The sequence below is a fragment of the Protobothrops mucrosquamatus genome, unplaced genomic scaffold, assembly GCF_001527695.2.
Source record: "Protobothrops mucrosquamatus isolate PMUCROS unplaced genomic scaffold, P.Mucros_1.0 scaffold31, whole genome shotgun sequence".
Lineage (NCBI taxonomy): Eukaryota > Metazoa > Chordata > Lepidosauria > Squamata > Viperidae > Protobothrops > Protobothrops mucrosquamatus.
In genome coordinates, this window is record NW_015386415.1 from 961,962 (window position 1) to 985,424 (window position 23,463).

At 45.8% G+C, this 23,463-nt stretch overlaps 3 protein-coding genes across 3 annotated transcripts; 2 read left to right on the top strand and 1 right to left on the bottom strand.

Moving 5' to 3' along the window:
- Nucleotides 1-1,658: 1,658 nt before the first annotated feature.
- On the bottom strand, nt 1,659-7,013 carry LOC107283288 (interleukin-1 receptor antagonist protein-like). Its single transcript, XM_015811165.1, has 4 exons — nt 6,881-7,013; nt 5,785-5,873; nt 3,976-4,100; nt 1,659-2,313 (listed from the first exon to the last, which is right to left on the bottom strand). The coding sequence occupies exons 1-4, from the start codon at nt 6,985-6,987 to the stop codon at nt 2,101-2,103; spliced, it is 534 nt and encodes a 177-aa protein (XP_015666651.1). The 5' UTR covers nt 6,988-7,013; the 3' UTR covers nt 1,659-2,100.
- A 2,200-nt stretch (nt 7,014-9,213) lies between these two features.
- TMED4 (transmembrane p24 trafficking protein 4) lies at nt 9,214-11,631 on the top strand. The gene is made up of 5 exons (XM_015811153.2): nt 9,214-9,352; nt 9,440-9,540; nt 9,627-9,752; nt 9,833-9,979; nt 10,560-11,631. The coding sequence occupies exons 1-5, from the start codon at nt 9,214-9,216 to the stop codon at nt 10,707-10,709; spliced, it is 663 nt and encodes a 220-aa protein (XP_015666639.1). The 3' UTR covers nt 10,710-11,631.
- A 1,463-nt stretch (nt 11,632-13,094) lies between these two features.
- Nucleotides 13,095-21,975, top strand: DDX56 (DEAD-box helicase 56). The gene is made up of 14 exons (XM_015811120.1): nt 13,095-13,154; nt 13,258-13,419; nt 13,513-13,673; nt 15,630-15,800; nt 17,870-17,960; nt 18,137-18,381; nt 18,872-18,994; nt 19,144-19,257; nt 20,083-20,177; nt 20,364-20,440; nt 20,910-20,999; nt 21,100-21,205; nt 21,478-21,557; nt 21,704-21,975. Exons 1-14 carry the CDS (start codon nt 13,095-13,097, stop codon nt 21,773-21,775), a joined length of 1,647 nt encoding a protein of 548 aa, XP_015666606.1. The 3' UTR covers nt 21,776-21,975.
- Nucleotides 21,976-23,463: the final 1,488 nt, after the last annotated feature.

A 23,463-nucleotide genomic window follows, 5' to 3' on the forward strand; every position in this document is an offset into this window, starting at 1 on the left:
TGTGTGAAGCTTCATTTGCGCATGTGTGGGATTAAGTTGCATGTGAAAAACCATCCCCTCCCCTGCGGTTGCCACCGTTGCCATTCTGTGGAGTCAGAAAAGTTGGGGACCGCTGGTTTAGTTTGTTTTCATTCAAACTATAGATTGGATAATTTTAAATTATGAAAAGAAAAAAAAAACACCAGTGTGGAATATTCTGAGATTACTGAAGTGTTACCTATTATATTTTAAAGGCAGGAAATCACAGTTGATATAAAACGTATTTATTTCAAATACTGTTTTCTCCTTTTGAAGGAACAACACTTGCAACCAATGTTTACCAATGTCCAAAGAGAGGCGTTTGAGGATACAATTAATTTTGTCACCTAGCTCTGAAAGAATGTAGTCAAAAATACCAGAATGTTAGTGTGGAGTTGATTAGAAAGAAAAAGATACCTATATGAGTTGGGAAATTAATCAGAAAAAAATCAAGATGTACAGGTTTATTGGAAATATGTTTATTTTCTTGCTAAAAACATTGTTGCAAATACTCAAACAAGGAAGATGCTAGGCAGTGGCTGAAAATGTCCCTTCAAAGCATTAGAGGAGGTCACAAGCATCAGAGGTCAAGAAAATGGAACAGATCCGATGGTCCAGCTGCATCATGCCACAGTCCTCTATTTTTTATGGACAAAGCAGAAATCAAGAGGAATATGCTAGTTGGGCCTTCTGAAAAACTGCATGAATGAGGAAGGAGGACTGCATGGAAAAACTACAAGCCTTGTTGGAAGCACTTGATAAGATGCCAAAAATAATCCCAAAGCCTGAATTATGTAGAGCAATGGAAATATCAATGCATTTGGGCAATCCAACTGGCTTGATCTTTTGCTCCCTACTTTTAATTACATCTATGTACCACTGGCACGTAGCTAGAGGTTTACCTAGAAAATTGTCATTTTCTGAATGTTCTTAGCCACTGTCAAGAGACTGGAGGGAGGGAAGGAGGGAGGGAGGAAGAGAGCTGCAATGGCATAATTAGGATTGGTGCCACTGTGAACACCTTCAATCCTTTTCCTCCCCCCCCCTTTCTATCCACCTATCTACATCTATAACTTACATGGCACTTCAATTCCAGAGAACCATAGTATTAGAAAACTAAAACTTGAAATCAGTTAATATATCAATCTGAGCTGCTACTTTCTGGGGTAGCATGATCAACAAACCAAGGAATTCCTGTAAATTGCTGACTAGAGAGAGGCCACTTAGGAATAATCCAGTTCCTTCCCTCCCCAGAAAGCACAATCCACCACAATCAAAAGACTAAGGAACACCAACACCAGCAGGACAGATGGGAGTGAAGCTGTGCAGCAGTTGCAATATCTGTTAAACACGCCCTCATAAATAGTACTCTTGGTCACCTGCAGAGTGTCCATCTCTACCTTAGGTCTGTGCTGATGCAGTCTCTGAGGCTCACTCATCACTATTCACCTGTCCAGGTTTTGGTGAGGCATGCCAGGTCTCTCATCCCAGTTTGAATCATGGATGAAGACAGATTTATCATAGGCAGAGCTGGCATTTAAGAGTATCAGCAGAGATGGAGGTACACCTGGATCTTAAGGTGAGGAGTTAGAAAAGGATTCCTTTGCTGCCTCCCTCTGCTGTCACAGCCTTAACTCTCTCCTCTTCCTCCCCGCCACCTCCCCTCCCAATTTGACAGGATGAGGATATGTCACAGGCTGCAGCAGACTTCTGAATAACATGTTGGGGATTCACACTCCAAAACTATGTGGAGCTAAGACAAAATGAGTTTTTTATTTAATGCATATTTTGAAATAATTAGAATTAAATGTAGTCAATACAGTTACTTTAAATGTATTTAAATTTCTGGCATATTTTGCACTTGTAGCTTTCGAGATCTGCAGGTAACTTTGTGGCTGCTAGCTGCAAAACCTGCATTTCTGAATCCAGAAAGTGAGCTGTGAATATCAGCCAACTCTAGAAACGCTGCATCTCTTCTGAAAAGTGACCCCCCCTGCAAGAAATGCTTAGAGAAAGTAGTAGCTGTGAGACTCTGGACTTCAGGAGTGGGCTTTGTCCCGTGAAGGGAGGTGGGGCGGCCAGCTAAGATTCAGGCTGAAAATAAAAGTCCACCAGATGAGAAGATCCTGGATTCTTTATCAGCCCAAGGGGTTCATTGGCTTTGGAAGAAGTGCAGAGGAACCAGCCTGGGTTGGCAGCTGACTCAAAACGCCATATTCCATCTTTATTAGCCACGAAGAAGGTGAAGCGTGTGGAGGCTTCTTTATCTTTGCACAGGTCTGTGATGTTGATGCTCTGAGGAGGAGAAGAAAGAGGTTTTCAGGGAAGGGAACAGCCTCAAGGAGAGGGATGTTCTTGGAGGCCTCTGTGTTGAGTAGGGGCCAAGAAGCTCTCGTTCTGCAGCCTGCTCAGGCTGAAAAGTTGCCATGAAGGAGGCTTCCAATAGCAAAAACAAGGGAAGCTACTGATGGTGAAGGAACCCTAAGCTACCGTACGTGTTTACTCGAGGAGAGTATAACATGGATTCTTCTTAATGAAGATGATTATAGAGTAACCAGGATCATAGTTGTGGAGCAGAGAGAGAAAGCATAGCCATTTCCACACAATTTCCCATTTGCTTTCTTGAAGCTCAGTCCTTGAGAAACTACTGAAGTCCTCAGGAGAAACTTGACTAGAAACTGAAGAAAAAAACGATGATGTGTGCTTTTATGAGTATGTGGAAATACTGCTTTTTATATATAATACTTAATTACTTAAGTTGTACTAATACCATTTAATTTATGGAGGAACGTACATAATAGTGATTGACCTGGTATTTAAATGAGTGGCATGATTAGTTTTGTGCATAAAATTTATGAGCGCAGCTTTCTAATTTTAGTTTTCTGAAAAACAATAACACTACTGTTTTCCCCAAAATGAAATAATTTTATCAGCACTATTTGCAAATTGACAATTATCATGCCTCTGGAGCTTCCAGTTACAAATGAAGGATCTAAAAAGTGGCACAGTGGGACAACCTTGCCCCACCAGCGGGAACTGCTGAGCAGGAGCTGCAGTGAGTCAAAATGAGTGAAGTCAGGCTCAAACTCCTGTAGAGGCAGGGCAGGGAGACTGTGCTTAAGAAATGGAGGCCTTTGAGGTGGGAAATCCCGCCGGGGAGTCTGGGTCCTCTCAAGTCTTAGCTCAGGGCACCCCAACCTTTCCGACTTTGCGGACTGGCAGGAGGGGAAAGTGGAAATGATTCTGTGCGCACGTACAGTGTGTGGTGGGCACTCACACCTGAAGCTCCATTTCTGTGAATAATGGGTGCGCAAATGGAGCTTCTTGCATGCGCAAGTGCCTGCCTCTTGCACAAATGCAGCTGTGCATGCTCGCCTGCCACTTGCGCGGCCTGGTTCCAAACAGGCCAAAGCCCAGTGCAGGACACAGTCTGGGGACCCCTGTCTTGGGTCTACAACTTCCTCCCTTCCACCAGACACCTCCATTGAGTCTCCTCTGTGGGTTTCTGTCTGTATGAATGTATGAGAGAAATGAACAAAATAAAAAAGAGTAAGCGTCTCTATCTCCCCGAGTCCATCTTGAAGAAAATTGGTACCATCTGTTTCACTTTGAAAGTAGCTGCAAATTAGGAGAAGAAAAGGAGAAGCTCCCTCCCCCCACAAAAAAATGGGATGGGTTGAGGGTACAATCTGGCCTGCACTGCTCCTTTACCATGGGTCATGCATGGGACATGCAATGCTGTGATCTACAACCTGGTTACCTGGGTGTAATCTTTGCTAGGAGACGCTTCCATACAAACACATAACTTGTCTAAACGATGTTGCAATGTCTCTCCCTCCCCTCCTCCCATGTGTGCACACACAGAGAGCTCTGTTGTCCAATCAGTATGTGTAGGAAGTACCAAGTAGTAGCTCAGATAAAGATGGTCTCCGGCATGGTCAGACCATTGCTTCTCACCTCCAACTGCAGCTCAGGTGGGGATCCAGGAGAGCAGGCCAGGCAGCTCTTCCCACCCTGAATGCTCAGGATGACGGGGAAGTTCTCTTGGCCAAAGGCCCGGTTATGGACCCAAAAAATCTTTTCTGGAAGGGAGAAGAAGGCAGGAAAGATTGTGAACAGCCTGAAAAAAATCCAGCTTTGTGTATTTTCTTCATCCACTGAGCATTTTATTTTATGGATTGATTTACTTAAGTGCTTCATCCCTCCAGACAGAAATTTCCTTCCCTCATCAGTTTATTTTTGGAACAATCTTGCAAGATAAATTAGGTTTGGGAGCCATTCAGGAATCCCCGTGGCTGAACCTCTCTGTTCCCATGAAAAATACCATGAATATCTCAGTCCCAATCCCATGAAAAAACTCTGCTCACGTACTCCAGAGCAATAGAAGATGACTGGGGAGGAATTGAGAAACTGATATGAAATATCTGAATTCCATTCTTCATTCAGTGCTATTTATTTGAAAGGAATAGAAGCCACCCTGAAAAGAGGTTGCCCACAGCCACTGCAAAATGAGATGGGGTGAAGGCTGCCCCCCCAACTGCTCCCGGACTGCAGCACTTTTCCCCCCAGGATTGCTTAAGAGTCTTGCAATGTACTTTAATGTGATTAAGGTTCTGAAACAGAGTGTTGCCAAACCCTGCATATACTGTAGTTCCATGCATACCTAACTAAATGAAGGTAGAGTTATTTCTTTCTCACCCATTCTATTTTCCCAAGATTCATATACTTTTTTCTGCAATGGATGGCATTCTCCTTCCCCTTCTCTGAGTCAAACCAACATTTTTTCACAAATGGGGAGGAAACCTGGAGGAACTTTTTTATAAATAAGATCTGGAATAAAGAATTCACATTAGGGGTCTAGCCACAGCGAAGTTGGGGAAATGGGGTGAGAGCTGCATTGTATGTTGGGGGTGAAAAAGAAATGAGGCACTGTAAAAATGAAAATGAAAGTGCTCCCCCCTTCCTGTCAGCTGGGGCAGCAAGGAAGCCAGGCAGCAGAAAACTAGCATCTCAGCCATTGAAAACTATAACTTCTACCATCGGTTCTTCTCTTGATTTTATTTTACATTCTCTTTGAAAAAAATTATAGCATCTCACGATAAATTAGCTATTTGTGTTTGTAGCAGACGCACTGAGAATGGAATGGAATAGAATAGAATAGAATAGAATAGAATAGAATAGAATAGAATAGAATAGAATAGAATAGAATCTGGAAGGAATCTTGTAGGTCTTCTAGTCCAGCCCCCTGCTCGAGCAGGAGAACCTATATCCTCTCAGACTGGTGGATGTCCAGTCTCTTCTTGAAAATCTCCAGTGATGGAGCGCCCACGATTTCTGCAGGCAAGCTGTTCCACTGGTTGATTGTCCTCACTGTCAGGAAACTTCTCCTTAGTTCCAGGTTGCTTCTCTCTTTGATCATTTTCCAACCATTGTTCCTCGTCTTTCCCTCTGGTGCTTTGGTGAACAACGTGACCCCCTCTGCCTTGTGGCAGCCCTTGAGATACTGGAACACTGCTATCATGTCTCCCCTATTTCTTCTTTTCCTTAGACTAGCCAGACCCAAAAGAAAAAAAGCAAGCTACAAATGTGTGCATAATTGTGCAAACCACCCCACCTCACCGTAAGAAACCTCTAAGTTGCTAGGGAACTGCTCCAGCCTCTTAAGGGCTTGAGCCGAGGGTGGTTTTAGGAGAAAAGCCTCCAAAGAATCTAAGGTGCAAAGGTGATTTTTTCCCCCTCCTCTATGCAGTTTAAGGAAAAACTCACCTTCCAGTGCAGAGTTGGGGGCTTGCAAGTATCCAGCTATTAGTTCATTGTTCTGAAGGTAGAGGGATTTCTGGTTTACATCCCAGAGTCTGAAATGTCAAGATTTGTGTTTTAAAAGAAAAACTCTACTTTTTTCTCTCTTCAGCCATAAATCTGTACGTTGGCTCTTGTGGGAAAAATAGGAGGAGGAAAGTGTACCAAGTATATTTGCTATCTTGAATCGTTTATAAAAATAACAAAGGTGGGATAAAAATAAATAAAAAACATTATAGAGCAGGTAGGCCCAAATGCTTCTTGTTGATTTAAGAGCTGTCTGATTTTTACAGTATGAGCTGCTGTTCATCCACTCTCAACTCCTGCCTTTGCCTATTCGCTCAAATCTCCTTTGGGCAGGAAAACCGAAGCAAAGTCCTCATATTCATAATGGGGAAAAAGCCATACTGAACTCTACCTTTATATGCCACTCACTCCATTTGTGGTTTTGGGTAGCTTACAAAACCTAAAATCAATACAATTCTAAACTATTAAATAAACCCCATAAAAACACTGGTCCAGAAAGCAGGCCTATGTATGCCTTAAGCCCCTTCTCTAGAGCTTCCCTTCCAGTGGCAAATCCTTTTATAACACAGGCCTCACCATGGAGAAAATGGTGCTACCAATTGATACTATAGTAAATGTATTCATAGTGGGACCTACAATTTGAGTCTCACAAACCATCTCAAAATGGTGGGGCAGAATATTCTGGTAATGCCATGACAGCGTAGAGGAGGAACATCAGTTCATCTCTCCTTCTAAAAGAAGCGAGATTTTTGACCAGAAGAAAGTTGTTTCCACCCATTCAGAGATTCATTTCTTTAGGTCGGAGTCCGCCTTTTTCTCAAGAGGACGGGGGAACCCGGTTTTCAGTGAAATGAACAAACAGTTGCTTAGTGGGACTCAGTCCCCTTCTCTGTGGGGCTTCAGGTCCCTTCCTGGAGGAGGGAGAACGGGGAGAGGCCTCTCTGAGGCTGGTGGGCTCTAAGATGTGGAAGGCTCTCCAGGGCCTCCCCCTTTGCCCCTTGCCCAGGAGGCTCCCCCAGGAGCACAGGACACTTACCGTGACTTGAAGATGGCTCCCTGAGCCCAGGCCTCCTTCCCAGCTGCACACAGAACAGAAAGCAGGAAAAGGACAGTTTTATTTGTTGAAAACCAGCCAGACTCCATTGTGTCCAACAAATTGATCGTCTCTGCTGGATCAGCCCAGCTGACTTTTTTTTATACGGTCCATGACAACCCTATAACTGGAATGTACATTATTGCCAGACGTGGCAGTTCTGTGACAAAACCTGCTTAATTTCCAACAGCTTTCGTGCATGTTGCAATTCATGTTGCAACTTTGGGTGCTGAAATTAAACTTCCCCAAAGTAATAGAATGGGTTCCCATTGCTATACACAAAGGGGAACTGAAACCATAGCACATAAATGAAAGTATAGATTCAACTTGAAGTTGTATTCATAACAAAGAATATACTGTAGATATTAAAAAAAACTGTATTCAAAATAAATTAAGATGGGAGGTGCAGCCAGGAACTCTTATTACCAAATAATACAGAGTTCTCAAATAGTCTCTCCTTTAAAAAGTCATTAACTTTTCTTTGCATCCTATTACAAAGACTTTCCATTTCCAAAAAGTAAATAAGTGTTATCAGAACACAGCAAGCATCTTGACTGACTGCATGGCCTATACAAGCCAAGAATTATCACCTTCCAAGGGCACTACCATACCTGGCTGAGCCAACTGCTCCTCTCCTTGTGAGTTGCCCATGGCTTCCCCTTATTTCAGCTTCAACTGGAACCTCTGAAGGGTTTCACCCACCAAGCTATGGAACAGCCGGAAGTATCTGAAAAGGCGTGACCAAATCTCCATGATTTGGGTTTTAAAATGTAGATCTTGACTGCTCTTTTATAAGGAGGCTCTCTTAAATTTGGTGCAAATTTTAAATACATCATTATAATAGATTGTTCTTATTCCATTGGCTATTTTTGTTGAATATCAACTTTTGATTCAATTCCAGTAACAGGTTTACTTTATATGTAGTGATTTAATGTTGCTTTGAAAATTCTTGTTCAATTTTACAATAAATCTTTTTTTTTAGTTCTTTTTTCATTTGTTCTTCATGGTTGTTTTATTAAGTATCTACTAAAATTAAATTAAAAAATTTACAAGTGTAGTCTAGTCTGAGAATATTCTTATGTCATGGTTCCGATAGATGACCCATCAAAAGAACTTCAAGGCAAGAATTCTTCCTTAAAGAACATTTTATTCAGGAAACAAAGTATTGGCACTACATAGTTGAACCCAAAACTAATTTCCCTTCCCCCCATACAAAGTAACAAATTACAATTCCCACCCCCAACAAGCAGTCATAAATCACATTCTCCAATTAGCCTGAAACGCTGGCTTTCTCCCCAGCCTGCCAAAACGTTATCAATTCGTCTTTGGGGTCCCACAAAGCAGCGTTTATTATTATGGCTAGCTGAGCTCAGCATTCATCCCAACCCCCTCTTCTGCACCTAATCTCTAAATAGAAGAAAAAGCATGTTAAAAGCAAAAAGAGAAAATGGCTGCGATTGTCATCAGTTGTCAAATCAGGAACAGCCAATGTTTACAGCGTTGACATCTGGCCCCCCTTTACAAAAAGGATAAATCCTACAATTCAAACAAAATCATAGGTTAGGGGTTGCCTTTCCGTTTATTTGGGTGTTTATCATAGACTTTATTAATGAGGCTGTCAGCTTTTACATCACTAGATTTTACCCAAGTGGCTTTGGATAATGGATATCCTTTCCACTGCACTAAGTACTGTAACTTTCCCTCGAAAAGTCTAGAATCAAGAATATGCTTCGCTTCGTAATGGGTCTGTCCAGCTACCACCAGAGGCCCAGGTGCCTTCTTAGGGGAGGTCGTACGGTAGAACACCCAAAGGGTTTCAGTAGGCTACAATGGAACACGGGGTGGACTTTCCCTAAGCGTTTGGGAAGCTTTAACTCCACCGTAACTGGGTTTATGATTCTTACGATGGGGAAGGGACCCAGATACTTTGGCCCCAACTAGGCAACTTGAGTCGTAGATATTTTGTGGATAAGTAAACTTTTCCCCCAACCTGGAACGACCTTTTATCCTCTTGTTTTTTATATCTCTTATATGTTTTATATGTCTCGGAAGCCTTTTTCAGAGCGATTTTCATTTTGTTCCAAACAAAGCATCTGAAGGCAGGACAAGAAGTAACAAACACAGCTCCAATCTAAAACGAAGGAGAAATTTCCTGGCAGTGAGAACAATTAATCAGGGTTCAGCCTCCACCGAAGAAGCCGAGCAGGGCCAAGGCAGGCTGCGGAGGGAGCCACGTGACGGGCGGCGCATGCGCATGCGCGGGCGGGCGGGCGGCCATGGCGGCTGGGCGGTTCGTGGCGCTGCTGGGCGCGCTGCTCTTGGCCGGCCGCGTCGCGCGGGCGCTCTACTTCCACATCGGGGAGACGGAGAAGCGCTGCTTCATCGAGGAGATCCCGGACGAGACCATGGTCATCGGTGAGGGGGTCTGGCGGGGGGGCGAGGGGGCCGGGCGCCCCCTCCCGCCGGCTAACTGCCCCCTCCCCTCCTCTTCCCCCCCCCCAGGCAACTACAGGACGCAGCTGTGGGACAAGCAGGCCGAGGCCTTCCTGCCCTCCACGCCGGGGCTGGGCATGTTCGTGGAGGTCCGGGACCCGGACGCCAAGGTGAGGCGGCCCCTGCCTCGGCTGGGTGGCTGGGAGGGGGGGGAGGGGGGGCTGGCCCCGCGGCGCTGACCCCCTCCGCCCCGCAGGTGATCCTCTCGCGGCAGTACGGCTCGGAGGGCCGCTTCACCTTCACCTCGCACACGCCCGGCGAGCACCAGATCTGCCTGCACTCCAACTCCACCCGCCTGGCGCTCTTCGCCGGGGGGAAGCTGGTAAGCGGGAGGGCGGGGGGAGAGCGGGGGAGCCGCGCCCCTCTCCTGCCCCGTCCCAACGCGCTGTGTCTCTGGTGCAGCGGGTGCACCTGGACATCCAGGTGGGGGAGCACGCCAATAACTACCCGGAGATCGCCGCCAAGGACAAGCTGACGGAACTGCAGCTGCGAGCCAGGCAGCTGCTGGACCAGGTGGAGCAGATCCAGAAGGAGCAGAACTACCAAAGGGTGAGGCTGCCAGCTCCCCCCCCCACACTGGCTCTCTGCCAGGGGGTGAGCCAAGGGGGGGGGCTTTCCTGCTTTGATGGAAATTGACAGGTGCGTTGCCAGTCACGCAGCCCCTAATTTCCCTCCAAGATAAAGAGTGGCCAAACTGACATTAGACATCCTGTGGATGGTATTAGAAAAATGTTTTGACGCCAGAACAGCTAAGGCTGCCAAGCTTGTGTCACGTTTGGACGCAACAAGAAAGATGTCATGACGTGATTACCCCACGGAAGTTGGAAAGGTCCTTAGAAGTTGTGTTGGTCTTGAGCCAGAAGAAACTGGTTTCTGTGTAGTGTTTTAAACTATTATTGATGGAGGGGCATGAAAAAGCCCACAGTATTTTACTATGGGTAAACTGGCTGGATTTCTCTCTGCATGGATCAAGGTAGGCAAAGTGGTGCAAGATGCTTTGAATACAAAACTGGAAAAGTTCTGCATCTCAATTAGTCCTTGGTCAGGTGGAGGGCAACAGTGAATGAAGTGTGACAGGAGGAGTTGAGCCAGGTGTGTTCTGATGCTGACCGCTGTGTTCCCTTTGCAGTTCCGAGAGGAGAGGTTCCGCATGACAAGCGAGAGCACCAACCAGCGGGTGCTGTGGTGGTCCATTGCACAGACAGTCATCCTTATCCTTACAGGGATTTGGCAAATGAGGCACCTCAAGAGTTTCTTTGAAGCCAAAAAATTGGTTTAATGTCTTCAGCATCACATAGGTCATTTATTCACCAATGCCCCGTTGTTGTTTTCCATTGAAGAAATCTTGATTTTAATTTAAGTACTAAACTGAGAAAGAAGCACAGCAGAAAATGCCCCTGCCCAATTATATAAATCCACGAAAACATCTCAAACGTAATCATATTTTTGTGCTTTGAAGCACGTGAAGCTAGCGGTGAGTAAGGATAGCTTGCCTCGATTGTCAAGCTTTCCTGGAACATTCCAAGAAGCTGCTTTACAGAAGACTGAAAGGATTCCCTCCATTACATTTGTAATAGCTGCAGTTTGCCTAAAAGCTTCTCTTCTAAAGGCCCCTATAACTCTAGAACTATTCAACAGAATGCAATCAGAGGATAAATAGATTTACATCAGAACTGTGTAGCGCGCCTTTCTTGTTCAAAAATTGTTCAAAATATTGTTTAGCATTTCAGTGGTTGTCAGACATCCAGGGGATCGAAGGATTTCTTGCAGTGTTTTCAATTCTTTGTAGTTCTGTGTTTTCTAAGCACAGAATTGTCTTGGCTGGAGAGTCAATGCAAATGAGGGAGTAGTAGAAGTTGCCTCCAGGTTTGTTGTAAATGTTGAATAAAGAAGCCCCTGAAATTTGTAAATAGTTTGACTTAGAGTTGCTATCAGATGGAGATATTCCTTGAAGAGCATAGAAAGGGATTTCTCCATCAGGTGGTGTTATCTCTTTTTACCAGCCTTTCTGTAATTTGGAAATAGAACCTGTAAATAATCCAGCTACAGAACAACACTGTTGCAGTTTGGCAGCAGAATTGGACCTCTGAAGTAGCGGGACTGAAAATGGGCATTTTTCCCTTCTCTGTTTGCATGGGCAAATTTGTCTTGAGGCCCGTTTGTTACAGTTTTGGATTGAAATAAAGCTTTTTTGAAAGAGGCTTTCTTTATATGTTGGTGGGAAAAGTAGATAAAAGCAAGTGTGAAAACTTGCTGAATTGTAAAAGTCCACAAATTCTTAACAACAAAAAGACCCAAAAAATCCATTTAGCCACTTCCACAAGAAATGCTAGGATCCATATCCCAGGGTTTCTTGCTCCACAGGTAATCCTTGACTTACAACCGTTCGTTTAGTGACCAAAGTTGCACCGGCCCTGAAAAAAGTGACTTATCATTTTTCACATGGCCGTTACAGCATTTCTATGGTCACGTGATCAGAATTTGGACGCTTGGCAACTGATTCATATTTATGGTCGCAGAAAAAATGGTTTGAAACTGATCAGAGAAGCAACCTGAAATTGAGAAACTTCCTAACAGGACAATTAACCTGTGGAACAGCTGGCCACCAGAAATCATGGGCACTCCATCGCTGGAGATTTTTAAGAAGAGACTGGACAGCCACTTGTCTGAAATGGTATAGGTTCTGCTTGAGCAGGGGGGCTGGACTAGAAGACCTCCCAGGTCTCTTCCTATTCTTTTGCAGTGTCCCAGGGTCATGTGATCACCTTTTGCGACCTGACATGCAAAATCAATGGGGAAGCAAGATTAATTTAACAAGCATGTTACTTAACTACTGGCAAGAAGTTGTAAAATGGGGCAAAACTCCCTTAACAGCTCTCTTGCTTAGCAACACATTTTTGGGGTAAATTGTAAACTGACTACCTGTATATAAAAATACGTAGCCCCCTTCTCCCATCACAGTGTGTGTTGTGCCCCTGATACAGCCAGATCCTTGGAATTGTGTTGTGCTCTGAGCTACCTCAGGGCTCTCAGCTTCAGCCTATGATTCCTACTTTGGGTAATGCAACGCGTGCAAGAAAACAACCAAGCTTCGAGCGTACCAAGGAAGCCTTGTTTTAACCCTGAGCTACAAATATCCTCCTTTACTGGGCTCTGAAATCCACCACAAGCCATCAACTGGCCTCCTGCGTGGGTTTGTGTCGGCCGAAGGCCGGAAAGCCCCGCTTGATCCACGGAAATGAGCGCAGGGGGGGTTCCAGCGCCCGTAGCCTTCTCTTTATCCGCGGGGGAGCCCGGGCTGAGGGAGAGCTGCTCCCGGCAGCCTCGGCCCCCGCCATGGGTCGGAATTGTCCGTCACCGCAGAGGGCTCCAGGCTGGGCCGGCTGGGCCTGGAAAAGGGGGGACAAAGCCGCCCGCAACGCGGCCAGCACCAGCGGAAGGCTCCGAGAGCAGCTTCCCTTCCGCCCGGAGGGGCCGCCCGATCCTCGCCCTCTCCCAAGCCCCGGGAGAGGGAGGCGCTTTCGGGGCCTCCGGGGAGGCTGCCGCGCCCCTGCCCGCCGTCAGAGGGTGCTGTGGCAGTACCCGGCCGCTCTGCTTGGGCGGCTCTCTGGTCGCGCCCGACGACCCCGCTGCCGCTTCCGGCGCGCACGGGGGCAGCGAGAGCATGGCGGCGGCGGCGGAGCGGAGCTTTGCCCAGATGGGGCTGGACGCGCGGATCCTGCAGGCAGGCCGGCCGGGCGGGCAGGTGGCTGGGCGGGAGGCTGGGCGGGACAGTGGCCCCGCCAGGCGCTGGTGCTGACGGGCGCGCTTGCTGCGTGTTCCCGCAGGCGGTGGCCGAGCTGGGCTGGGCCGCACCGACCCCGATCCAGGAGAAGGCGGTCCCGCTGGCGTTGGAGGGCAAGGACCTGCTGGCGCGGGCCAGGACGGGCTCCGGGAAGACGGGTGCTTACGCCTTGCCGCTGCTACAGCGCCTTCTGGCCGCCAAGGCGGTGAGTGCGCCGCGGCCTTCAGCGCCGCGGGAGAAGCGCGAGGGGCGGGGGGGGGTCCCGCCGGCCTCGCCTGACGGGCTGCTTCCCTCCTAGTCGGCGCTGGTGGCGGAGCAGGCGGTGCGGGGCCTGGTGCTGGTGCCCACCAGGGAGCTGGCGCGGCAGGCGCTGCGGATGCTTCGGCGGCTGGCCGCCTACTGCGCTCGGGACGTGCGCGCAGTGGACCTCGCCGGCCCGGAGGACCCGGCCGTCCAGAGGTGAGCAGAGCGCATGAAAAGGCGGAGGAGCCCCGCCGCTCTCCTCCCGCGAGCTCCGGCTTTGCGGACCGGCGCGGGGAGGAAAGAGTTCGGCGTCCACCTCTATCTGCGCGAGCGGCCGGCACCCGCGCGAATGGAGCTGCCTGCCTGGCTGAGGCCCGGGTTGGGGACCCCGGTATTGGCTGACAATTAAAACTTCTCACGGTAGCTTTCGCTAAGAAACAGTGTTCTTTCATCACTTAAATGGACCAAAACTTGTGTCTCATTTGAGCCCCAAATCAGCAGTTTAGCGCATATGTTTTCTAATGTGAGAATGAATTAGAGGCGCACGATCCACTTGCCCTTTCTCAGCCCAGTTTCCTGGGAAGTACTACTGGCCACAGAGAGATGGACCCTTGGAATCTGTCCCTCTGCAGCTCTGAAATGGCAAAGGATTGCAGAGCAATGCCTGGACTTCTAGGGCCCTGGATTGGTCTGCATATTTTCTGTTTTGTGGCCATAATAGAAGACTTCCTTCCATGGATGTTTTTTTTTCTTTTCTCTTATTTAGAATACATTAAAGAAAATTTAAGATAGAGATTGCTTTATTAACAGAAATACTTAAAAAAAAGTTTGCATGCTGTACCTATGATTGGACAATTAATTATGGCAAACAAACTCAAGCAGATGTACAAGTTTGAAGTATGATCTGTCATTTAATCATTCAAAGTTATAACAGACTTGGACTTCTTAAGTGACTTACAACCTGTCTCTGAAGTTACAACTGCCAGTGCCTCCTGGTAGTCACTCGATCACATTTTGGATGCTTGGCAAGCAGCTTGTGTTTATGACCAGTTGCAGCATTCTGTGGTTATGTGACTGTGATTTCCAATGTTTTTTATCATTTTCCAGTAGAAAAAAGCAAAAGCCACCCACTGGATATGCTGGCTTCATTTAATGACCAGGTGATTCGCTTAACCTCCACACTGATTCACTTTAGTCAAAAAATCAAGTCCAGGTGCGTTGCCTCAACTTATGACTGTAACAATTTATGATCAAAATTCCAGGATCCATTGTGGTTGTAAGCTGAGGTCTGCCTCATAAAAATAATAGCAATAGCGCTTAGACTTATATACCGCTTCACAGTCCTTTGCAGCCCTCTCTAAGCAGTTTATGGAGTCAGCATTTTGCCACCAACAATCTGGGTCCTCATTTTACCAACCTCGGAAAGATGGAAGGCTGAGTGAACCTTGAGCCAGTGACGATCGAACCCCTGGCAGTCAGCAGAATTAGCCTGCAGTACTGCATTCAACCACTGCGCCACCACGGCTCCTAATAATAATAATAATAGAAATGAGATATAAATTGAAAGCAATCCACCAAACCAAAAATCAGATTCAGAAGTAGAAAATTAGATTTGAAAATACATCAGTTTTGAAAAACAAACAATAAACCTTAATATGGTTTGGATTGATCACATAATTGTGATTAATGTTTAAATATTTTGGGAATTAACAGAAAATTATCGAATAAAATGTCATCAGGTAATGACTTATCCAAAGAAGGGACAATAATTTCATTTTTGCTCTCTACATGGGTAATTTGAATCTAAAGGCAAAATCATCTAGAAAAATATAGTTAATTTTTAATATTTCAAATATACATTCTTCATTTTTCTCTATATTTTTTATTCTTTGTATTTATTACGTGGACTGTATATATAGGTTTACCTCTTGTCATATTCTCACTATACAGTAAATAAATAATTTAAGTTTAGTTTGTATTTTACTATTATAATCACAATTCTTAATAAAAAATTATATATAAAAATGTTAGAGGAAAGAGTTCCCATCTGCATGATGCCGCTGAGCTGGCCTTGGCTTATCTGGCTTTGAGTGTTCCCAGCATTCTTTCAAACGGAGATGCCTGCGATTTCTCCAGCACTTGGTCTTTACCCTCCAGTCTTTTGTCTTGCAGACCCCTCTTGATGGAGAAACCAGATGTGGTGATAGGAACACCATCACGGGTTTTGGCACATCTACAAATGCAAAACTTGAGACTGCAGAATTCATTAGAAATTTTGGTGATAGATGAAGCTGACTTGCTTTTTTCATTTGGCTTTGAGGAAGACTTGAAGAATCTCCTGTGGTGAGTTCTGATTCTGAAGTGCTGTGATTGTGTGGTTCAGCATAATTTCTATTCAGAATTTTAATTACAATGGTAAAAACGAATACAAACAGAAAGAAAGAAAATAGGAAAAAAATAATAAAAAGTATAAGAGAAAATGAAGGAAGAGAAAGAAAATGGAACGGCGGTCTTCATCCCATTACATTGGCCCATCTTACTTGGTTAGGTAATTGACCCTGTCTTCTCTGCTGTTGCCCCCACTCTGGAACAGTCTGCCCTCCATCATTTTTTTTAAAAAAGAAGATAGTCCACACTTTCTTATTTTAGCTTGCCTTAGCAGCCTTTTTCCTTTTTGTTTAACAACAAGAAATCCCCCAAATGGCACAGATCTTCAAAGAGGAATAACAGGCTGTGGCTAAAGAGGGCCTCTTTTAGCTTAATAAAGATTAATAGTCCTTTAAAATGATTAAGAAATGAAAGGCACAACTTACTGTCCATTTGAAAAATAAATTCCAAAATGGCTGCTTCTTCAACAACGAACTGATTGCAGCCCCCCCTCCCCTCCGCTGGCTTTCAGGCTACTTCAAAACGCAGCTCCTGAAGCTATTTGCAGGCCCATTGCTATATTGGAGGATCTTGTGGGATGATTCTAGGACTTTCCCTAACCCAGGAGAGCCATATAAACTAAATGAATGCCGGTTCCTTCAGTTGGTAAGTTGAAGAAGTTACATTCCAGAGAAAAACCCCTCAGGGATCCTTCCCTGGGCATGTCATCAGTTGGCCATCTTTTCACTGGAAGCCCAAAAAATTGATGGAGAAATATAAAGGCAGAAAGTTGTGGTTCTAGTTTATTATTTTTAGTAATTTGTAGGTTGGTCTGCTTTGCTGTGGGTGACTAAAACTTTTCTGATTTTTATGATTCCTGATTGGTCAGCAATTCTTAAGTGACTTACAAAAAAGCTATTCTTTGTTTAAAGAGGGAGTTAGGAAGATAGAGGAACAAATTATTAGAGATGTAATTGAAAATATTTAAATCAAATTCATCACTTCATAGATCAGCTATGCTCTAAGGATGTTAAAAAAACCTCCTCAAACTACTTCAAAGCTGCAAATATGTGTAGAAAGTTACCAAACCACTGAGGCAATTTCACAAGTAGCTGACAATGCAGTCAATTGTAATTTTGGAATATAAACCTGAAACCAATTTTTATTATGATGGTTTAAATATAAACCTCCCAACACAATTGAGAGAGGAGTTCCAAGAACATTTGAAACTTTTAAAAGGACAAGTTTGGGACTTCTTCCTCCTGGACATTAACAAGGTTGAGAAATCCTTGAGAAAAAGAGAAGCTTGTAACTACTTGACAAACATTCCAGAGAGGAAAAGGGTTTTACTCCATGAAGACAAGCTGGAAGGAGTGACTTAGACTTAAGGAATCAATTGGAATTAGGATAGATTTCCATCAGTCTGATATTTGTAATTGGAAGAAATCTTAATCTAAAGTTTGAAAATATATTTTCCCTTTATATATAATGCTTAAGTAATCCCCCCCCCCCAAAAAAAAATTCTATGAGGGTAACTTGGAGGGAGTGATCTATATTTAATGAGTTAATTGGAGTTAGTTGGAATTTTATTGATCTGAAAGTGAACTTTAAAGTATATATGTTAAGAGGAAATTTAAAAAAAAGGTGTATTAGAATGTTTTGATTTTAGAAATGTTTTTAAAGAAAAGCTTAAGTGTTTTAAAATGGATGAAAAAAAGTATTTTTCCCTTAAAGGTTAAAGAATCTGAAAGCATACAGTGAATTTTGTTAATATAAATAGTGGTAGTTTATAAAGATTATTAAGTGCAAATAGAAATACATATTATTTCAACAGCAAGGAAGATAAAGCAGAAATGGTTAAACTGATCTATTCAAAGAGGAGAATATATTTATGTGTTTTATTTGGATATCACTTCTGGATTTTGTGCTTGTGATGAAAAAAAATGAAACTTTGACTTTGGTTATGCTGATTCGATAGTTTCCTTGCTATAGAAGTGGCTAGTTATATTCATTCGTAGGGCTGATGCAGTCTTGTTTCCCTGCAGCCATTTGCCCAAGATCTACCAGACCTTCATCATGTCAGCTACCTTCAATGAGGACGTGCAGACACTGAAGGAGCTGGTGCTGCACAACGCTGTAAGGAATGGGCTGGCTTGGTACTTGCCTGACTTAACAGGTGTTGTACTGCAGTTTGCCAGCCTTGAGTTGGGTTTGGCTTTTGCCCAGCTGTGGTGGCATGGAGCCTGGAAGAAGCCACCTGCTGCGTTCTTTTGGTTGTCTAATAAGCAGGTGTTCATGCTGCTCTTATGCAGGTGACTCTCAGGCTGCAAGAATCACCATTGCCAGATAGCTCCCAGCTGAGCCAGTTCCAGATCCAGTGCGAGACTGAAGAGGACAAATTCTTGCTGCTCTACGCCCTCCTAAAGCTTTCCCTGGTGCGGGGAAAAGTTCTCCTCTTTGTCCGCAGGATTGACCGCTGCTACCGTCTCAAACTTTTCCTGGAGCAGTTTGGAATCGCTGCCTGTGTCCTCAATTCAGAGCTTCCCGCTCAGTCCCGGTGAGCCTGCACAGACTGGAGATTGGGGTTGGGTGAGGAAGGGCTGTTGGCAGAAATGGCCGATATTTGCTGGACAGGGTGCAGCTGTTTTCCCAGGAAATACCATGCTTGCTCACTCCGCTTCGGATGCTTCTGGATTGAAAGGATTGCCCAGCCATAAGCTGTTGCCCGGAGGACGCTTGAATGTGTTAACAGCACACATTCGTCGGGTTAGGGTTAGAGGTCTTCATGGCAGCACGACAGAACGCGATGAATGTTGCTAGTTTCTGGGCAAGATCTGTTTAACTTGTACATATTTTAATCTTGCATTTTACATTTTACATTTTGTGTCATATAGTATGCCTTATTTTAATTGTGATGCTTCTGACATGAATAAACAAACATGGCATGCTTCCAGCTGCTGGGATGTGGGGAGGCTTGATGATCTCAGGGATTTGGAAAGAACCCACTAGTCCTAACCCACAAAGGTCCTGGACTGATAATCTTCCAGATGCCACATCATCAGCCAGTTCAATCGGGGCATCTACAGTTACATCATTGCGACAGATGAGCAGGACCTGGCAGAACCAGAGGGGACCACCAGGAAAAGGAAGAAGGGCACCAAAGGAGAAAAGTGAGTTTTGCCCCCCTCGGAATTCTTCACATTCTTCATATGCGAGTGTGGATTCAAGAGGCCTCAGCTTTTCCTCTTTGGCTTGATAACCAGGCAACAGTAGCCTCCTTGGACTTGGCCTCCATCTATCTTTCTGCTTTGCCTTTCAGGGGCAAAGATCAGGAATACGGGGTCTCCCGAGGCATCGACTTCCACAACGTGTCCGCGGTCTTCAACTTTGATTTCCCTCCCTCCTTTGAATCCTACATCCATCGAGCAGGCAGGTCAGTGGCAGCAGCGGCCATCTTTTGCAGAAACGTGGCAATGCAGGAATGCCCAGCTTCTCTCAAGGCTCTGGCCTGGCACGCCAGACATGTGCAGTTTTGGTAATGAATCTGGCGCAAAATTTGGCTTCTTGGTCACTTTGAAAAGGCACATTCTGTTGCTTTTGGAACCTGTTGAGGTTTTTTTTTTAACGTGGAGCAGAGAATGCTTCCATGTTCCGCACAAGTCTGTTTCCTTAGAAGCATTTCTCTGCCCACTTCCCACTAGGATCTTGCTGTATACTTTCCCCAGGATGATAAACAATCCAGCAAGAACTCATATTCCTTGTTCTGGGTGCAGGTTTCTGGTTTTATTTGAAAAATCGAAAAAATCTGCTTCTGCTTAACACAGGTTTACCATAGGTCTGTTTTGCTCTTCCTATGACTAAAATGTGGGTGTAATGCAGCTTTTCAAATTCTCCTGAGTCTTTATTTGAACCTCAGAGAGAGAGGAGGACTAGATGCACCCAGATCTTAATTGTCTTTGAAGAGGATTGAACAAAAAAAATGCAAATAACAAGGTGAAAACTTCTGAAATCCCCAAAGATTTACTTGGGCACAAAGCAAGTGCAAGTGCTGTGCTTGAAGTTGCACAGGCAGACCAGGTGCTGGTGCTCTCAAGGAAGTTCAGCTGCTCTCCTGCCCTTTTTTGACCGGAGGCAGCTGCCATCTTAGCCTCCCTCTGCAGCTCACCCGTCATTTCCTGAGGCACAAGGGTTCCTCTTGCCCTGGTTTGCCTTGAGGTTTCAAGATGTTGGTGTGTCAGCTGTTGACTCTCTTTTGCAGGACAGCCCGTGTTCACAACCCTGGCACCGTCCTGACCTTTGTCTTGCCCTCTGAGAGGCTTCTCCTTGCCAAGATTGAAGAGTTGCTTACGGCCGGTGGGTGAGGGAAGAGTTTGGGGGACAGGGAAGAGGGTGGGTGTCCCCAAGGCTCTGGAGAAATCAGCCAGAGCACTGAGGGCCGGGTCTCTTGGTGTCTTCCTCCCTGGCCAGCTTTGGGGTCACAGTGTGTTGTGAGCGATGCATGCCTTTCCCCCAGACCCATTTCTTTGGTTGGTCCCTTAGAGAGCGCAAGCAAGTACACCTTGACGCCCTACCAGTTCCAGATGGGGGAGATCGAGGGACTCCGCTACCGCTGTCAGGTAAAAAGCAGTTTTGCAGGGAGGAGACCAACATAGGGTCCTCGGGAAAGACACGGCTGCGTTGAAAAGCAGATGCTGTTCTCGCCTACATAATTGTAAGCAAGAGCTGCATTGCCATTGCTGTCTCCTGGGGGAAAACAGAAGCTGGGGTATTCGCTGAGAATCGTGAGCATTGAGTCTTTGCCATCAGGGTTCCAAGAGAAACTTTCTGGAAAAGAAAGCTATTTTCTGTAGCAAGTGGCTATGATCAAGCATTAGAGGGAATCCAGGCCAAATAGAGTAGAAGAGAGAGACATGATAGAACACCCTGGAGGTCTTTATGCAGCAGTCTGAGCAAAATGTGTCTTCTTCTGACACCTCTCACTGCCTCCCCTCCCTCCTGCTTCAGTGGTTGGTTTAGGGCATGAAGCAAGCACTGCATTATTAAACCTCTGGCACTTTCTCTCCCTTCTCTTCCCCCCCCCCTCAGGATGCCATGCGGTCGGTCACCAAGCAGGCTATCAAAGAAGCTCAACTCCGTGAAATCAAAGAAGAATTGCTCAACTCAGAGAAGCTCAAGGTACCCTGTTTGGGGTAGAGAAGCTGGCCCCAATCCCCCCTGCTCCCTTCTCCTTCCCAGTAGTAGCATCTGATCAGCCCGTTGGCTCTTTTTCTCTCAGACGTACTTTGAAGACAATCCCCGGGATCTGAATTTGCTGCGCCATGACAAGCCCCTTCACCCGGCAATCGTTAAGCCTCACCTGCGCAATGTCCCAGAATACTTGGGTAGGGATCCCGTTTTGGAGTGGCATCTCCCTCCCCTGTTGGGAGGGAAAGAGAAGATCTCCCCGCATTTAGGATAGACTTGACTTCCCCTCTTTCTAGTATATATGTGCATTTCTCTTTTTAAATGGGTTTTTGACCTTCCGGATTTTTGATAGACGTATTCACTGGATTCCCAAGGACGTTGAAGCCCATTGGTGTGATGTGCAGGGGGAGGACAAAAAGGGATGGGGAGGTCTGCCTTTCTGGAAGCTGACAGGCTGTTCCTCTTGTAGTGCCTCAGGGCCTCCGGCCAGCAGTTCCACCTCTCGCTGGGAAACGCAAGCGTCGGAAATGCCCAGCCTCCACTAGCCAGGTGGGTGTTTTCCTCTGCTACCCCCCCCCATTCCCTGGAGAGCAACTCCACGGGCTGAGCCTGGCAGCTCAGGGCTTGGCCGGGGCTCTCTGAGCCATGTGCCTCGGATTGTCCTGAGGGGGCTAATGCCACAACCCCCTTCGCAGAGCCAGCGGAACCCCTTGCACAGCTTCAAGAACACCAAGAAGAAATTGCGGACCTCGGCAAAGCTCAAATAAGAGACCTTGGTTCCTACCAGCTGCAGAACGAGTGGAAGTTATCAGAGTCTGGTTTTCATTTCCCAGATGTCAGAAGTGCAATAAAACCGCCCTCTCCTGTTTTCAGTTTTTTCAAGTCACTTGGCTCCTCTTGCCAAACTGTCTCTTGCTAAATAAATTCCAATTGGCTCGGTTTACACTTGCCAAGACAAAAGACCATACGATGAGTAGCTCATGCTAATTTCTGACTTCTACTGTGTTAAATGCTCTTGTGCGTGTGGAATTTAAAGGAGCAGATAAGTGGGAAAGGGCCTCCCAGCCTCATGACGAGCAGCACCTTGAATGCTCAGGGAAACACATTGGGAGCCAGTACAGTTCATGGAGCAAAGGCGTATACTATCTTCATATAAATAAGATCTACATGTGTGGGATTGCGCGTATGACCCGAGGCAAGATAACTGAAACCATCGGTAGGGCCTGTTGCCAGAAAAAGCCCCGTTCCTCTCAGCAGGCTGAAGCAGCCGACCCCAGGGCACCTTGCCAACCAGTGGGCTGGGATGCAGCTGGTGGACTCTTCCCTGGGCTGTTGGCCTTATCAGGCGTCAAGGCCAGGACAGGATTGTAAACCTTGAAGAGGCAAGATAAGAGGCTTAGGGTGTCGCCTTGTGTGGCCTGGTCTGATGTGACGTTGCACAGCAGGGATCAGGAGGGCAAGCAGGGCTGCAGAAATGGCCCTCGCTTGGAGTGACTTGCTGTGTGGTCCCCCATTTTCGTAAGCCTCAAATTTCACCTACCAAGGAGGGGGGATTTCCCCTCTATATTAAAGGGCCAGAGCTATGGTGATTTTTGTGCAATATTTCAGAGGAGGAGGAAGGCGTCCTAAGGAAAAGGTGGGGGGCGGGGGGGGGAGGAGTTCCTTGGCTTTTGGCAGATGGCCAAAGGCTTGCTGTCCTTGGAGGGAAGGGGAAAGGGCCCTCTTCACCGGAAGATCACTTCTGGATTTTGTGCTTGGGATGAGAAAAAGTGAAACTCTGGTTGTGCTGATTAGAGAGATTTGTTATTATAGAAATGGCTAGTACATACTAATGTGTAAATGTAAAAGGTTGAGGCTGTAATGTTGCTATCTTCTACTGTGCTAAAAAGAGTCGGAAGTCAACACTTATATTTTCTCTTTTTTCCTTCTAGTTTCCCATTATTTTTATTTTCCTTTGTGTTTTATATTTTGATAAACAAAAATTTGAAGCGTGAAAAAGGAAGGCAGATGGCAAGGCTTGGCATGTGAGGCTTGGGGTCCTTGGATGGAAGGGAAAAGGGCCATTGAGGACCCCGAGTCCGGCCTTTGCTCAGCCCAGGAATCCAAATTAAAGTAGGATCCCGGACAAGTGGCTGCCTGGCCTCCCTTTGAAACGACAGCCTCCGAGCTGATGAAATATCCAAGGAGTGTCAAATCTTCTTTTGTTGAAAAGTGACAGGTGGAAGCCATTTTCTGTGCCCTGTTTAAATAGGTGTAGCAGCTATGCTTTCTCCGAACAGGTCCTGTCGAAAATTACCCGTGAAAACCAATTCTGCAGAAGTGAGCAATGTCAGTTGGAGCCAGTCTGGTCTTTTCTTTATTCAATGACAGAATTCCATTCATTTTGGGAGCTTTTAGATGCTTACCTTCTTAACGTTCTTGCCTGTCCAAACACACTTTTCCCCTTGGCCCGAAG

Coding starts and splice junctions, on each gene's coding strand:
- LOC107283288 (XM_015811165.1), bottom strand. CDS start 6,987: ATGGAGTCTGGCTGGTTTTCAACAAATAAAACTGTCCTTTTCCTGCTT. Junction 5,874..6,880: donor GGAGCCATCTTCAAGTCACG/GTAAGTGTCCTG, acceptor TTGACATTTCAG/ACTCTGGGATGTAAACCAGA. Junction 4,101..5,784: donor CCCCAACTCTGCACTGGAAG/GTGAGTTTTTCC, acceptor TCTCCCTTCCAG/AAAAGATTTTTTGGGTCCAT.
- TMED4 (XM_015811153.2), top strand. CDS start 9,214: ATGGCGGCTGGGCGGTTCGTGGCGCTGCTGGGCGCGCTGCTCTTGGCC. Junction 9,753..9,832: donor TCTTCGCCGGGGGGAAGCTG/GTAAGCGGGAGG, acceptor TCTCTGGTGCAG/CGGGTGCACCTGGACATCCA. Junction 9,980..10,559: donor AGGAGCAGAACTACCAAAGG/GTGAGGCTGCCA, acceptor TTCCCTTTGCAG/TTCCGAGAGGAGAGGTTCCG.
- DDX56 (XM_015811120.1), top strand. CDS start 13,095: ATGGCGGCGGCGGCGGAGCGGAGCTTTGCCCAGATGGGGCTGGACGCG. Junction 13,420..13,512: donor GCCTTCTGGCCGCCAAGGCG/GTGAGTGCGCCG, acceptor CTTCCCTCCTAG/TCGGCGCTGGTGGCGGAGCA. Junction 17,961..18,136: donor AGCTGGTGCTGCACAACGCT/GTAAGGAATGGG, acceptor GCTCTTATGCAG/GTGACTCTCAGGCTGCAAGA.